This window comes from Oculina patagonica, chromosome 1, assembly GCF_052425735.1.
Source record: "Oculina patagonica isolate OP01 chromosome 1, crgOcupat, whole genome shotgun sequence".
NCBI lineage: Eukaryota > Metazoa > Cnidaria > Anthozoa > Scleractinia > Oculinidae > Oculina > Oculina patagonica.
Window position 1 is genome coordinate 23,642,827 of NC_135758.1, and position 13,119 is coordinate 23,655,945.

A 13,119-nucleotide genomic window follows, 5' to 3' on the forward strand; every position below is an offset into this window, starting at 1 on the left:
TTTTTTTTTTTTTTTTTTTTTACAAATACCAATATTAATTTATACCTCTAGAAGGAGAAAGACACGGTGAGAGTATATGCAACAGCAACTGTAAAAAGACAATTTGGAGTATTCACCTGATAGGCTTTCTGGGTCGCCCCCAGTCCCCCACATGGTTTCAAGGGTCGCTGCTGACTTGCAGCGTCCAATTTGTTTATCCACTTTTCGCTCGTGCTCAGGCTCCGTGAAACTGACGCTCCGATGTAAAGGTACCTTCTTTACCGGAATAGGTTTACTGCTCTCCTTACCCAAGATTCCACGTGGCTCTCCTGCAGTCGCAAATAACACAAAAACATGTATGAATTTTCCTTATTGACTATTATACTCTTCTTTTGATGTTAATACTGTTGCAATACGAAAACAGTTATTTTTAAGCGTGCCTTTTTAAATTGATAAGGTTATTGTAGTTTTAATACTTAAAAAACAATCTTTTAGCTTTTTTACTTCTTTTCGATGAATATTAGGCTTTTTTTAGCTTCTTTGAATTTGATTGTAGATTTTAATTTTTTAACCTGTAAATAGCGCCTTTGGACCTTTGGGAAAGGGAGCTTTATTAATTGCTTGACAAAGTGAATGTATGAAGGACATATATGTGAACTGCGGGTAAAATTAATGATGAAATGAATGAAATGATCCTCGCGGTGTGTAAGCAATTGGAGCAATTGCATTTTTTCACTTCATTTTTTTTCACTTCATTTTCAATACCACCCTCGGAGACCCAGGGGCAGTTAGTGGGGGCGACGGGCAGCTTATCGGGACAACGGGATTTTCGCCCGAAAATCCCGTTGTCCCGATAAGCTGCCCGTCGCCCCCACTAACTGCCCCTGGGTCTCCGAGGATGTTTCAATACATGTCTGCAAGATAATTTAGTGATACTGTAAGGCGAAATAACATGTTGATGTCGTTACCTTTATTCTCCCCTTTTTCCTTGGGTATGCCAATAGCTGAATCAGGCGTTGTAGTTTTACTGCTGTCAGCACTGTTCGTACCAGAGTCGACCACCAAAGGACTCTTCTTTGCCGTCTTCTGATTCTCTGTACCTGCAGAGGCTTCTGTCTTTTTGCCTTTTATTGGGCTTGAGGTTATGCCATAGATTGATGGCCGTCGGCGAGAACCTGGGCTCTAAATACGTACACAGAAAAATTTGATTTTACTATTCTTTTTCTGACAACGAATAAGTCAAAATGTCGGAAGAAATCCTTGGTTACGTTGGGTTGCTGTACTGGGCTCTGCGATTGGTTAAAAAACGTGCGCCACCGAATCAACCTATCAGATGCAAACTAAACCCAATCGCGACTTTCCCGCGTTTTCCCGCGCTCGGCGCCGGTTACGTATTTTGCTTTGTGCTCTCATTGGCTCATTGTGTTGAATGCGTTTATCGTGATTGGTCATTGCAATTTCTTTGGTTTTGACAACCGCTCTAAAGTCTAATACGCTAACGTAGTTCACAGTAGCAGTGGACTGTTATGCTGCTATTCAGTAACAATTTTATAGTTATGTACACTTACACTCGCAATAAGCTCATAACTGAGTCCCAAGAAATTGTGAAGCGCCATAAATGTAACTTGCTGAAGACGAAGCATTATAATCTGCAAAATAAAATAAATTTATCCGGTGAGATCAGTGTCGAGATGGTCAGCACTCAGGTAAAATATTGCTCCAATGTTCTTATTGCACATCGACAACAAACAACTATTATATAATTGTCCTTCCATGTATCTTTCAGTACTAACACTTCCCAAAATTTATTTAAGTTTAAACATATTGTTCTGGCAGCCGCAAATGTGACAAAGTCTCAAGCAAACTAAACAAAATTGTTTCGTAAAAAACAACTTCACACATTTTTTTCTCTGTCAAATAATATGTTAACCTGGGGTTATTTTTTAAACACAGTACAACAAGGTTTCCCATGAGACAAACCTGAACAACTCTGACTAAAGAATCCGGGTGTTGTTCAAATACTGTCTGGAAGGCTTTTCCTGGCAACCTGCAACATAGAGTGCGTGTAAAAATCCTTAGACATTGAAATCTTCAAAACACGGCAAGTAAGTTAGTTGTGCATAACGTTGCTGGGTGCCAAGGTGTGATAAGGTACTAGTCGAGGTTAAGAAAAAAAATAGAATGTTATACATGTACTTTGATGGATATGCGATTGCCAAATGGTCGATGCGCTGGACTCCAGATCGAGCGGTTCAGATTAAGCCCTAGTCGAAGTTATGTGTTGTGTTCTTCAGCAAGACACTTTACTCTTACAGTGTCTCTCTGCGATGGACTAGCGTCCCATCCGGGGTGGGGGGGGGGGGGGGGGGGGGGGGGGGGGTAGAAATACACCTATTCGCTTCATGCTATGGAAACGGAGAAGCTCCGGCCTGATGGGTAACTAGGTTCTATTGCACACTTAATCTTTTTTACTTAACTTATTCGTGTACTTGCCTGAGGACGTGTGTATCCACAACTGCTCGACAGCATATTTGGGGCAGAGCCATTGGGTGACCCTAAGCATAACATGAACATAAGGACAAAAAAACTAAGTCATAAAAATTACCGAAAGAATTCGTAAGTTACAAAAAGGGAAGGTAGCCTCCGGTCCTAAGCAGACGCTCCTTGCGCTCGCCACGCTCGTGGGGAGGTAAATTGCGTGACAAGCCAAAAGAAAGTCTGCGTAGGAAGTTAGAACATTTACATAGTGAAAGCTATTTGCCAGGCTGGTAATAACCCCTTTTTTCCTTCTCAGACAGGTGGGCACGCGGGACGCGCGGCCGCACGCTTCACACGCGAGTTTCTGTGCTCCTTCCAATAATCTCCTTTTGGAAACTAGTTATACAGTTGAATCCCGGTAACTCGAACCTTCAAGGGAAATTGAAATTATCGGGGGTTCGAGTTATTAAGGGCAAAAGTAGTAAGAAAATAACCTGGAGGTGAATCGAAAAAGGTTCGAGTTAACTAGCGGGAGGTTTGAGTTATCGGGATTCAACTGTAAAAGCACGGAGTAATTTAAGTTAAAAAGAATAACAAGGTAAAATATTACTCCGCTACAGTTCTGCTTTCCTTGTGCCTGCAATTAACAAACAGCGTGGAAAACTTACCGTGAGAAGGTCCAGTATGGTGAGCACGCTATAAATACTTTCTCCTGTTGGCACCTCTTTCATACACACCTCACTACCATCCTGTTTACACACAAATGCAATGCAAACAAACATTTAACATCCACAAGAAAAAAATGCAGTTTGAGATTCAGTGTAACCCTAACAAAATGAACACGTACATATATGTTTATGCACCTCGATATGATAAGCAGTGACTTTATCGGGTAGCAAAAAATTCTGCGGTACATTTTTATAATTGACACTGAGATTCTCTCTCAAAAGGAGTGCATGCACACCTTTGTCTTAAAGCATTGTCGCTTTTGGGGACAATTTTTATGCGCTTCCGTTAAAGTTGCGTTTATAACGAAGATCAGAACATACTACAGTGTAACCCTAAGTGCAAGAGATTTAGTTTTTTGTTGTTGTTGTTGTTGTTTTTTTTTTGCACGCGCGCGGTTCTGGCCGATCCCGAGGCTTCCCGCCACGCGCTGGAAACCCTCTGGTAGCCAGGGTAGAATACACTGAATGACGAATGAAATGTTTAGTACAGAGCTTGTCATATAGAGCAGTTTTTACTTGAGTGTCGAAAGTATTACCACGCTTAGTGAATGGTTTAAAAAAGTCCCGCTTAGTGAAGAGTTTAAAAAACTCCCGCCATGTTCCCAACCAATCAGAAGTAAAACCAAAACCACCAACTCGCTCGCGCACGTTTTTCCCCGCCTTTGTGCCGGCTACATGTATTTGCTTCAAGTTTTGAATGGTTCATTGGATTGTCTGTGTCCTTTGTGATTGGTCAGAGTGACTTCTTTGGTCTTGGTTTAATGACACTCATCGAAAATTGCTCTATTGAGACTCAGCACAGTTGTAAAACTGAGAACATCAAACGAAAAAAGACACTGCACTCAGCACGATTGTTTTGCTACGACATTTACAGTTAAAAACATGTTTTCGTAGCAGGTCTGTGCACCGTAACTTGCCAATGTTATCATTACATGCATCTAAGAGTGGTTTTCACTTAATTGTCGAAAGCTATTCGCATTTGCGTTGGTTTTGCATTTTTGAGGTCAGTGGTTAGTTTTAGAAAACTCGCACCAATTCCTGTCGATCCAATCAGGAGTAAAACCAAACCCAATCGTAACTCGATCACACACGTTTCCCAGCATTTCGTCCAGCTACATGTATTTCCTTCGAGTTTTGATTGGTTCAATGGATTGTCTGTGTGTTTGGGATTCGCCAATTATTACACAATTTTGGCCAATAATATGGCCAAGTTTAAGGGCATGTTCGTTTGGGAATATTCTGTAATAAGAAAATATTCCGCAGAATAGCCGGAATGTAAATCCAAGTGATCCCAAACGAACGCGCCCTAAGTTGGTAAAAACAAACGTATACTGAACGCTCACCTTTTCAACTACAGATACGCAGAGCTTTCCACTCTGGACCACATAGATGCTGTCATCAATCTGAATTTTTTAAAAATATATAATATAATCATATCTGAATTTAAATTATTTCAAAAAGAATTTTCTGAAAAGTGCAGTGAGTGACTGGCCAAGAGCATGTATTATTTAGTGCGTGCGTAGTCTGGGTTTTAGTCTGGCCACTGTGTCCTTGTGTCCTGTTCCTGGCAAGCAAGATATTTTATTTTCAAGGTACCTCTCTTGACCCACGAGTTTTGTTTCCAATACATCATTTGAAACGAAGAAAAACAATTTTAAAACAACATTTATTTTTTATTTATTTTATTTTAAAACAACATGTAAAAACCAGTTTATACCACAGCATAATTATACATTTAAAAAAAATGGGTACTGGTAATTTTTTTTTTTTTTTTTTTTTTTTTGGGGGGGGGGGGCGGGGAGGGGGGGGATGAGCAAGGTAGTAAACATTCACTAAGGCCTGGCTAGTGAAATTGTAAACCCTGCAGTTACATGTAATCTACAATCCTTCAACCCACATACATGTGTACATGTCATATCAACAACTAATCACATAATTATACTCTTTATACTTGTAAGACTTACCTGGCCTGGTCTAAACAGAAGAGCATTTGCTGGAACAAACTTAGTCTGGATGTATTTGCAAAGCTCAAAGAAAAGAGGCTTCTCAAAATGGCCAAAGACCCTGCAGGACAAAAGGAAAAAGAAAGATCTTCTCACAAGACTGCACACTTTCTATAATTAAAGGAAAATAATGGAATTTAATGGAAATAACCAATTAGGTGATGTGTGTGTCTTTAAAGAGAAGAGAATTCATGCTCTGAGATTGGCACTGAAAAGGACCACGAGAATAGCACTCACCTCACACTCTTCAGCATATACACAACCTCAGGCGGAAGACGAGGCTCATTGACATCAACCTAATATAAATAGTAGTATTATTCCTGTTGGGTTAGTGGATTTCATCCATCACTTGCCTCATGAGCAAGTAGCATAATAATTATTGGACTTTTTTATTGGTAGATTAAGTAAGACCTTTGAGAAAGTTCTTTGCAGGCCACAGAAGCACACAATGGGTCAAAAATGCCCAAAGCAGAAAATCCATTTTCTTTGCACCCTTATGTGAAGAATGAAAGACTGATAATGCACACAAAAGACATAACGATTTACTACAAACTGAATTCTCCTAATGCCAAATACAGACATCTTACCTCAGCCAAGTCAGCTTCAAGGAATGCAGCTGGCGGCTGTTTGAGTTCCCTTCCTGGTTCATTGTCATCAAATCTTAAAAGCCTTGAAAATAGGAAAGAGAGACTTTATTAGTAACCTGCAAGCAAGATAGTGCCCTACACATGCACTATAATTTACACCTTGCTCTTATCCACTCTTATGTCACATAAATATCAAGAGTTGGGCATAGCATGTTCGTGTTAAGTTGATAGTAGCCTACACATAGATAACTATAATAGCATTAACACATGATGTCACGGTGGCCATTTTGGTATTCCAAAACAAAGTAACGGCGGCCATGTTGGTATACCAAGCCAATCCTGTGGGATTTGAAGTCTTTTAATTTATTGGCTGCGGTCACATCTAGGCTACTAACTAAAGTTAAGGTGATTCCCTAGTATTGCACTGCGCATCCTTTCTGTGCAGAATTTTATGCGTAATTAGCGTGCACACATAAACAAAATGGCGGCTTTTTTTCTATGCGGCTTGGCTCACAAGAGAGATAAATCATTGTTTTCTCGTAAATGAATATGGTGACCTATCATTTTTTGCTCTTAGTTTGAGAGTATCGATCAAATTCTTTCTGTAAAATGAATACAGATCAATTTTTATGGCAGAATAATACATAATCAACGAAAACGTGTACTTTCCCAGTACTCGCAAAGGAATTATTAAGGAATTTATGTGGTATATACAAGGTCTTCCTGCTCCTAAACGAATATGGTGAACCCCCTTGTTTTATTTCAAAATTTAACTTCCCTGAAGGTAAACAACAAACCAGCAAAGTTTGGTTGAAAATCTATGAGCAGTTTTATTTTCCAGGAATTACCTTAAGACGGGGATAACTATAGTTAGCTATTTCAGTAATGTGATCGCTTCTCTGTTCACTCTAACTATAGTTAGAAAGTTTATGCCTTGGTGATCCAAAACAATACAGACTAATGTGACAATTCTTTTTGCATGTGCAAGATGAACATATATGCAAAATGAAGTGAGGGGAAAAGAAAAACAACATGTGAAGAAATTACATATAACCAATGTTAGCAAAAACAAAGCTTGAATTCTTCGGCGTCTAGCATCCATAAAAAAGTTTTATGTCATTCCATGTTTTTCTACGATGCTGAGATGCCGTACAAAAAGGAAAAAAATGAGGAACAACTAGACACAGCTTTTGCGGGTTAACTTTTTTTACATTTAAAGGATAAACAACAAGAGCTGTCATGAACTTATTTCAATTTTAAGTTATCCAAAGAGGGCTAATCAGAACTAACTGTAGTTAACTTCAATGGTGTGACCCCAAAGTCGAACGAAAGCACTATAACTAGTAACAGTTGGGTATGGCATGCAAATGTGGATAAGCAAGACATGCAAATGTATTCTTGACATTGCTAAGATGATTTCACTGGTTTTGATTGGTTCATTAAAATTATACATTTTATAACAAATGGGGAGGTAAAAAAATGAACAAGGAAACAAACTTTTACACTGTATGTAGCCGCTGAACTGTTGACATGTCAAACAGAAGAAAAAACTCTACCTGAATAGCATTTTCAGGGTCAAAAGAAACATTATTTCGTGCATGTAAGTATATACATGTACCAAGTTTAAGGCATGCTGACTATCTGGCCATTTACAGTACCACTCAAAAGTAAGTTACAACCCTCTCAGGATACTCTTGTCGCTTGAGACGAGAATCTCGTCTTGCAAGAGGGTGGTAACTTACAAAAATGTACTTTTGAGAGGTACTGTACATATATATGGCTATACAGCATGCCGCAGTGCATGCCAACAGCTTGTATACGATGTCTGTCGAAATTACCTCAACAACTATCAGTGATAAAAGACTTTTTAAATGGTGCGTGGTCTTAAATAAGTGTGCTGGGGCTGAAAGGGTGTAAGACAAATATTAACTTTTTTACCCCCACAAAGGTCACTGAGTTAATTTATATCACATACATTTATATTTACTTAATTTGTGAATTCCCCAAAAAAAGAATCAGGACAAACATTTATAAATAGATTATCAAAAAAAAAAGACAAATGAAAAATTTAACAAAATAATAGAAAGTAAATTTGTTGTAAGTAAATTATTTTTTTCAATTTAAATAATTATTCTAAATGTTCACCATCACCACACATTAATTTTTTTCTAATAAAGGATTTTACATTTAAATTAGCAGCTCTTGCTTAAGGCATAGAAGCTCATATGTACAGCTAGGGTTTATTTATGCCTACTCCATAGAAAACCACTGTGCTAAGACTCAAAAAGCGACTTCAATCACAGTTGCTAACTACAAAGTATTAATTGCTCACCTAAATGGCCAAGTAACACAGTTTCCAAAAACATTAAAATCCAAGCAAGTACTGAAGAAGTCCCACGTAAAATCCGGAATTGATTCCATAGACTTACAGATGCAAAGCCTTCTGTCTATTTTACATGGCTAAATATTTCAACATGCAGTCCAACTGCTCATATAAATTAACAGCACGATGACACTAAACTGCAGCGGCAAAGATATTTTTAAGTTCAAATTTTAAAATTGACAAGTATTAAAGTTCAAAATAATGAAGAAGATTGTTTTAAGAAGATTGCAGGCCAATTTTTTCTGCATGTAAAGAAATCTGAGAAGCTTTGCACTTTACAGGTATTTGCAGACAGCTGGTGGATGGAGCGTTAATAATTAATTGCATCAACCTTCTATGTTTTGCACATAGAGGCAAGGTTGTTATACAGTTTAGCAGGTGACGCATTGTGTATAACTGGTTCAACAGTGTCAATATTTTTTATGGCTTATTTTTATAAAAACCCCACCCTACAGGCTATTAATTTTCTGAATCTGACTGTACAAGAAGCAATTCGCCTTAAACAAAATGTGTGCTTTTGGAATGACTTTCTATATTTTGCCAAGCTTTGAAACTTGAAAAAAAAATAACAAAACAAAATAAAAACAAAAGTGAGAAAATTTTAAGTGACATACAATATATATTGACCATTTTAACTTGAAACCCGAGATGTTGTGAAAGTTGCAAAACCGCAAAACTTTGATATGCCGCACAAACAAACAAGACGCAGCAGCAGCCTGAAGATGCAGGGAGCTTTTGATTTGAAGTGAAGTTTGGAAAAAGAAAAATGTTCAATGGAGATGACGGTTTACAAATTGAAAGAGCAAAGCTGTTCGCTTTTTTTCAAGCGAGAGAGCTTGTTTGCAGGAACGAGTCTACAGTGGATTCCAGGTAATTTTTCCTCGACCTCAAATCAAAAGCGCTTGACGTTTGCACACTGTCAGGCATCGAAACATTGTTCTAGTAACTCATTGAATATAACTTAAGTTTTAAATAAAACGTAAAACTGTATGAAAGCGGGTTTTGATTTTCTTTAAGTGTTGTTTAATAGTAAACTCGGTATCGAATGTTCTTAGTTTTTCGTTCGGCTTAGCTTTTATGACACAATATAAATTAGTGAATCGTTCAGAATTATAAGAACGCCGAATTATTTTTTCATGATCCTTGCAAACGGGTTGGCTACTCGCTCGGAATAATTCATGAGCCTTGCAAACGGGTCGGCTACTCGTTCGGAATAATTCATGAGCCGTTCGAGTCGTTTAACCTCCCGTTCGGAATACTTAATAACCCGTTTGAACTTTCAGTGGAACTCGTTTCAAACGACTTCAAGACTCGTTTACAACCCTTTCGATAGTCGTTTATTTCACCCGTTTACTAGAAAGCCGCTAGTGTACGTTTTCTCGTGAAAGGTCACAATTGTTAATAAAATTAAATTAGTAAGTTTACTAGTTAATTGTTTAAACCTGCCATGCAGTTAGTTTAAACTCAGAGTCAAAGTCTAATTTACACAGCCCAGTCAAATAGTATTTGCTGTTGAAGTTGCAAGACTTTAAAGCCCTGTTAGAATGTGTACATGGATGAAGTAAGTGCCAATTGAGAATAAACTGTAAAATTTAATTCATGATATATTCATTATATAAAAACTAACTTGGTCAAAAGTTGTTTGCTAAAAAATTTAAAATCTTCAATCTTCAGTTCCTACAGTGTACACTGTTATTACTTGTAAGCTTAATGAACAAACAAACAAACAAGCTGTTATATTTATCATGAAAGGGCCTAACCAACAAATAAAAGTAAAGGATTCTGTGATGCACTTGTAAGTACATAAAGAACTACAAATAGAAAACAGCATTACAGGCATCATACATGTAAATTTTAAATTACAAAATAATTCAGTTCTCACTCAATTAAGGATGAACAAGGATGAATATTTCATGTTACTTCATGTTTATAATTCCCAAACACTAATGAGCAACTGACTTGAGTCTTCATGGCTGTTACATGTAAAGATCAATGAGGATTTTCGAAAAATAATGACTTTAACAATAGACAACAAAATTTTACCTGAAATTTTTTAGCTGTTAGGAAAATCCAATGTGGTTTTTAAATTTGGGATTGCAAGAACCCAGTCTCCCACACTTTAACATTTCCCCTATGAGGAAGTTTGCTATTTTGCTTATGGGTGTCACATCCCACCCACTCAATTGTCATGCAAATGTGACATGTCACACTCCTAAAGCTGGACTTGATGATGAGCACAAGGGAAATCTTTAGGAGTCTAAGCGAGTAGCATCACAGAATGTGAATTCATATTTAGCAGTCAACAGGTCTTCGTGAATTTTAATCACATATTTTCATGGGCCGCACCATCTCAAATTTTTTGCAGTTATGCCATTTCAGAGCCTCAATTTCTATCATGTTCAAGGCTAAGAATGTCTCGGGCTCCAAGAAGAGATTCATAGTAATCTTATTGTCTCACAAAGTCTCAGATTTCATCACAACACTGTTTATATAGAGGATATTACATGGTTGCGCGGAGATATGAAATTTATCTTCGAGTGTTCAAATCGATATCCAGACTAAGAGCCTCAATTTCTATCATGTTCAAGGCTAAGAATGTCTCGGGCTCCAAGAAGAGATTCATAGTAATCTCATTGTCTCACAAAGTCTCAGATTTCATCACGACACTGTTTATATAGAGGATATAACATGGTTGCGCATAGATATGAAATTTATCTTCGAGTGTTCAAATCGATATCCCACTCGTTCGCTGCGCTCACTCGTGAGATATCGATTGAAACACTCGAAGATAAATTTCTTATCTCCAAGCAACCATCTAATATTCTGTTTATTATATAAACCTACTAATTACGATGTTTTTGACGATTTTCCGAAGATAGCCGACCATTTTCCGAAGATTTCCGAAAAATTGCAAAATGTTGTCCGAAGTTCGTACGAATGTTTCCGAACATTTTCCGAACTTTTCCGAAAATTTCCGAAGATTGCCGAGGAAGATCCGAAGATGTTTCGACTTAAAATCGATTTACCTTGGCTCTATTCAGCATTGAAACAGGGCAAACTTGTCAGAAAATGTTTCGAAATCGATATCTTCACATGTGAAAGATATGATATCTTTCACATGTGAAGATATGATTTTTCTCAGGAAGAGAAATCCTGGTTATTCACTCTAGTTTATATAATAAAATTATTTATTCTACAGTTAGAGAACATGTATATTGCATCATGTGACATGCTTAGACTTAACAATCTGTAAAAAAAATAAACTATGAGTATAGCTTGACTTACTCTTTTCCAAAATTAAACATGACTTTCTGTCTTTTTCTGATACTTCTTCTATATCCCTCATCCTGTGGCTGAGACAACTGTTTCACCTGCAAAAATAATAGCATTTAATCAACCTGTTAAATTACACATGTTGGATGAAATTGTGTATTAAAGCATTTCTTTTAAATTTAATGAGTATCAGACCGGGTATTGTCCCATTGAATGATCCAAGACTGAGCATAAAGGGCAGCTGTGTGCTTGTCATACTCCTTGAATGATCTTGCAGCTCCTTATACAGTACATGTACATGTACGCTGGAATTGATTAAGATCTGGAGTCCATGGCAGTAGACAGGGCACAATGGTCAGACATGCTTACACTATTGGTGTCATAACACCCTGTTGTTTTGATGATGATGATGCTGATGATCAGATGATGCTGATGATGATGATGATAATGATGAATTATATATGTACATGTATATAACTCGACATGGCATGAGAAGCAAGTTTCCTATTTCCTTTATAAAAAGTAATTTTCAAATTGCTGGCCCTCAAACCATGATGTGCACATATGCCGTGACGTGCATCATGAGTCAGTAATCCATGCATATGATATACAGTAATCTGCACACTTTATTGAGCTATAAAGAACTTTAACTAACCTATCGTAGAATGTCCAATTCCTTGAACATTTTAAACTCTGATAAACAATACATGTACCTGTATCTTTTTCTATGAGAAAGATACCTGTGAGAATCTCAGCTCCATTATGTTTTTATAATATATTGTTTTTTTAAGCTGTAAACAAATAGTAATTTGTGTGCCAATGTGTAAAAATATTACTTATAAGATGAGACCCTCCCTGCTGTTTCAACATTAGTTTTTGGTCCCTGTCAGAAATTGGCAACAACAATGTCACCTGTTGCAGATTATTTTAAGATTTGTCACAGGTTTTTAGACCAAGTTAGTCAAAGAAATTTTACTCAGGCAAGGAAATTGATTGGCAATTTTGTATGCCAAGGAGCTGTCTTCAGAATAGCCAAAAATGAAACCTGAGTGATGCATGTGTAATTATATTTTCAACCATTTGTTCTGTTTTCAATTGGCTTATGGACACCATTATATCAATCTTGGTTCTGGTTACAAATTGTACCTGTTTCTCCAAGCTGACTAGATCACCTTGTTTAGATATAGGCACCCTTAATACTTCAACCCGCTTTGTTTTAACCCTTTTTCACTCACCACAAGAGTAAGAAGGGAACTAGAAAATGAAACCCTTCACTGAAATAGAAATTTCGGTAATCGTCGTTCTAGTTTTGGTGAGACTATACATCCTGAGGGACAAATGTTCAATAATATCATTCTTCTCATTTACCCCTGCAAGCAACCACGATAGACTAACCATGCAAAAATATAGTGTGCAAACGATTATTGGAACCCTTGATGAAGATGTATACACATCCAGGCATTCCCCAGGGATACAGATTAGCTTTACTGTTAAATATTAAAAGACAACTTTCATGTACTGAAACCGGATTTCGGGTGCATGAGCATCGGAGCGAAGCAAGAAAAATATACAAACAGCACAAAGCTTACGGACGTATAGATCAATTAATTGAACAGCAATATAACTAATCACGAGCCTTAATGACGATTTTTAAATCACTCTATATGTTAATGATATAAGATATCGTC

At 37.3% G+C, this 13,119-nt stretch overlaps 2 protein-coding genes across 4 annotated transcripts in view; both read right to left on the reverse strand.

The window, feature by feature from the left end:
- LOC144642940 (uncharacterized) overlaps window positions 1-13,119 on the reverse strand; it is a 128,924-nt gene that overhangs the window by 103,339 nt on the left and 12,466 nt on the right. The window lies entirely within an intron of this gene.
- Window positions 1-13,119, reverse strand: part of LOC144642177 (patatin-like phospholipase domain-containing protein 7) — a 38,333-nt gene that overhangs the window by 24,786 nt on the left and 428 nt on the right. For 2 of the 3 annotated variants that reach the window (XR_013568710.1, XM_078501165.1), the window contains exons 4-14: window positions 11,444-11,529; window positions 5,776-5,857; window positions 5,426-5,484; window positions 5,150-5,249; window positions 4,529-4,588; window positions 3,126-3,206; window positions 2,473-2,534; window positions 1,960-2,026; window positions 1,548-1,628; window positions 948-1,161; window positions 117-308 (exon numbers count right to left, since the gene is read on the reverse strand). Coding sequence is in view for 2 of the 3 variants with exons in the window: in XM_078501165.1 (XP_078357291.1) it covers window positions 117-308; window positions 948-1,161; window positions 1,548-1,628; window positions 1,960-2,026; window positions 2,473-2,534; window positions 3,126-3,206; window positions 4,529-4,588; window positions 5,150-5,249; window positions 5,426-5,484; window positions 5,776-5,857; window positions 11,444-11,529 (1,084 nt within the window). In the remaining variant the exon portion in view is untranslated. Of the gene's footprint in view, window positions 1-116; window positions 309-947; window positions 1,162-1,547; window positions 1,629-1,959; window positions 2,027-2,472; window positions 2,535-3,125; window positions 3,207-4,528; window positions 4,589-5,149; window positions 5,250-5,425; window positions 5,485-5,775; window positions 5,858-8,107; window positions 8,432-11,443; window positions 11,530-13,119 lie in introns of those variants that run through there. The other variant, XM_078501175.1, reaches the window with a different exon arrangement.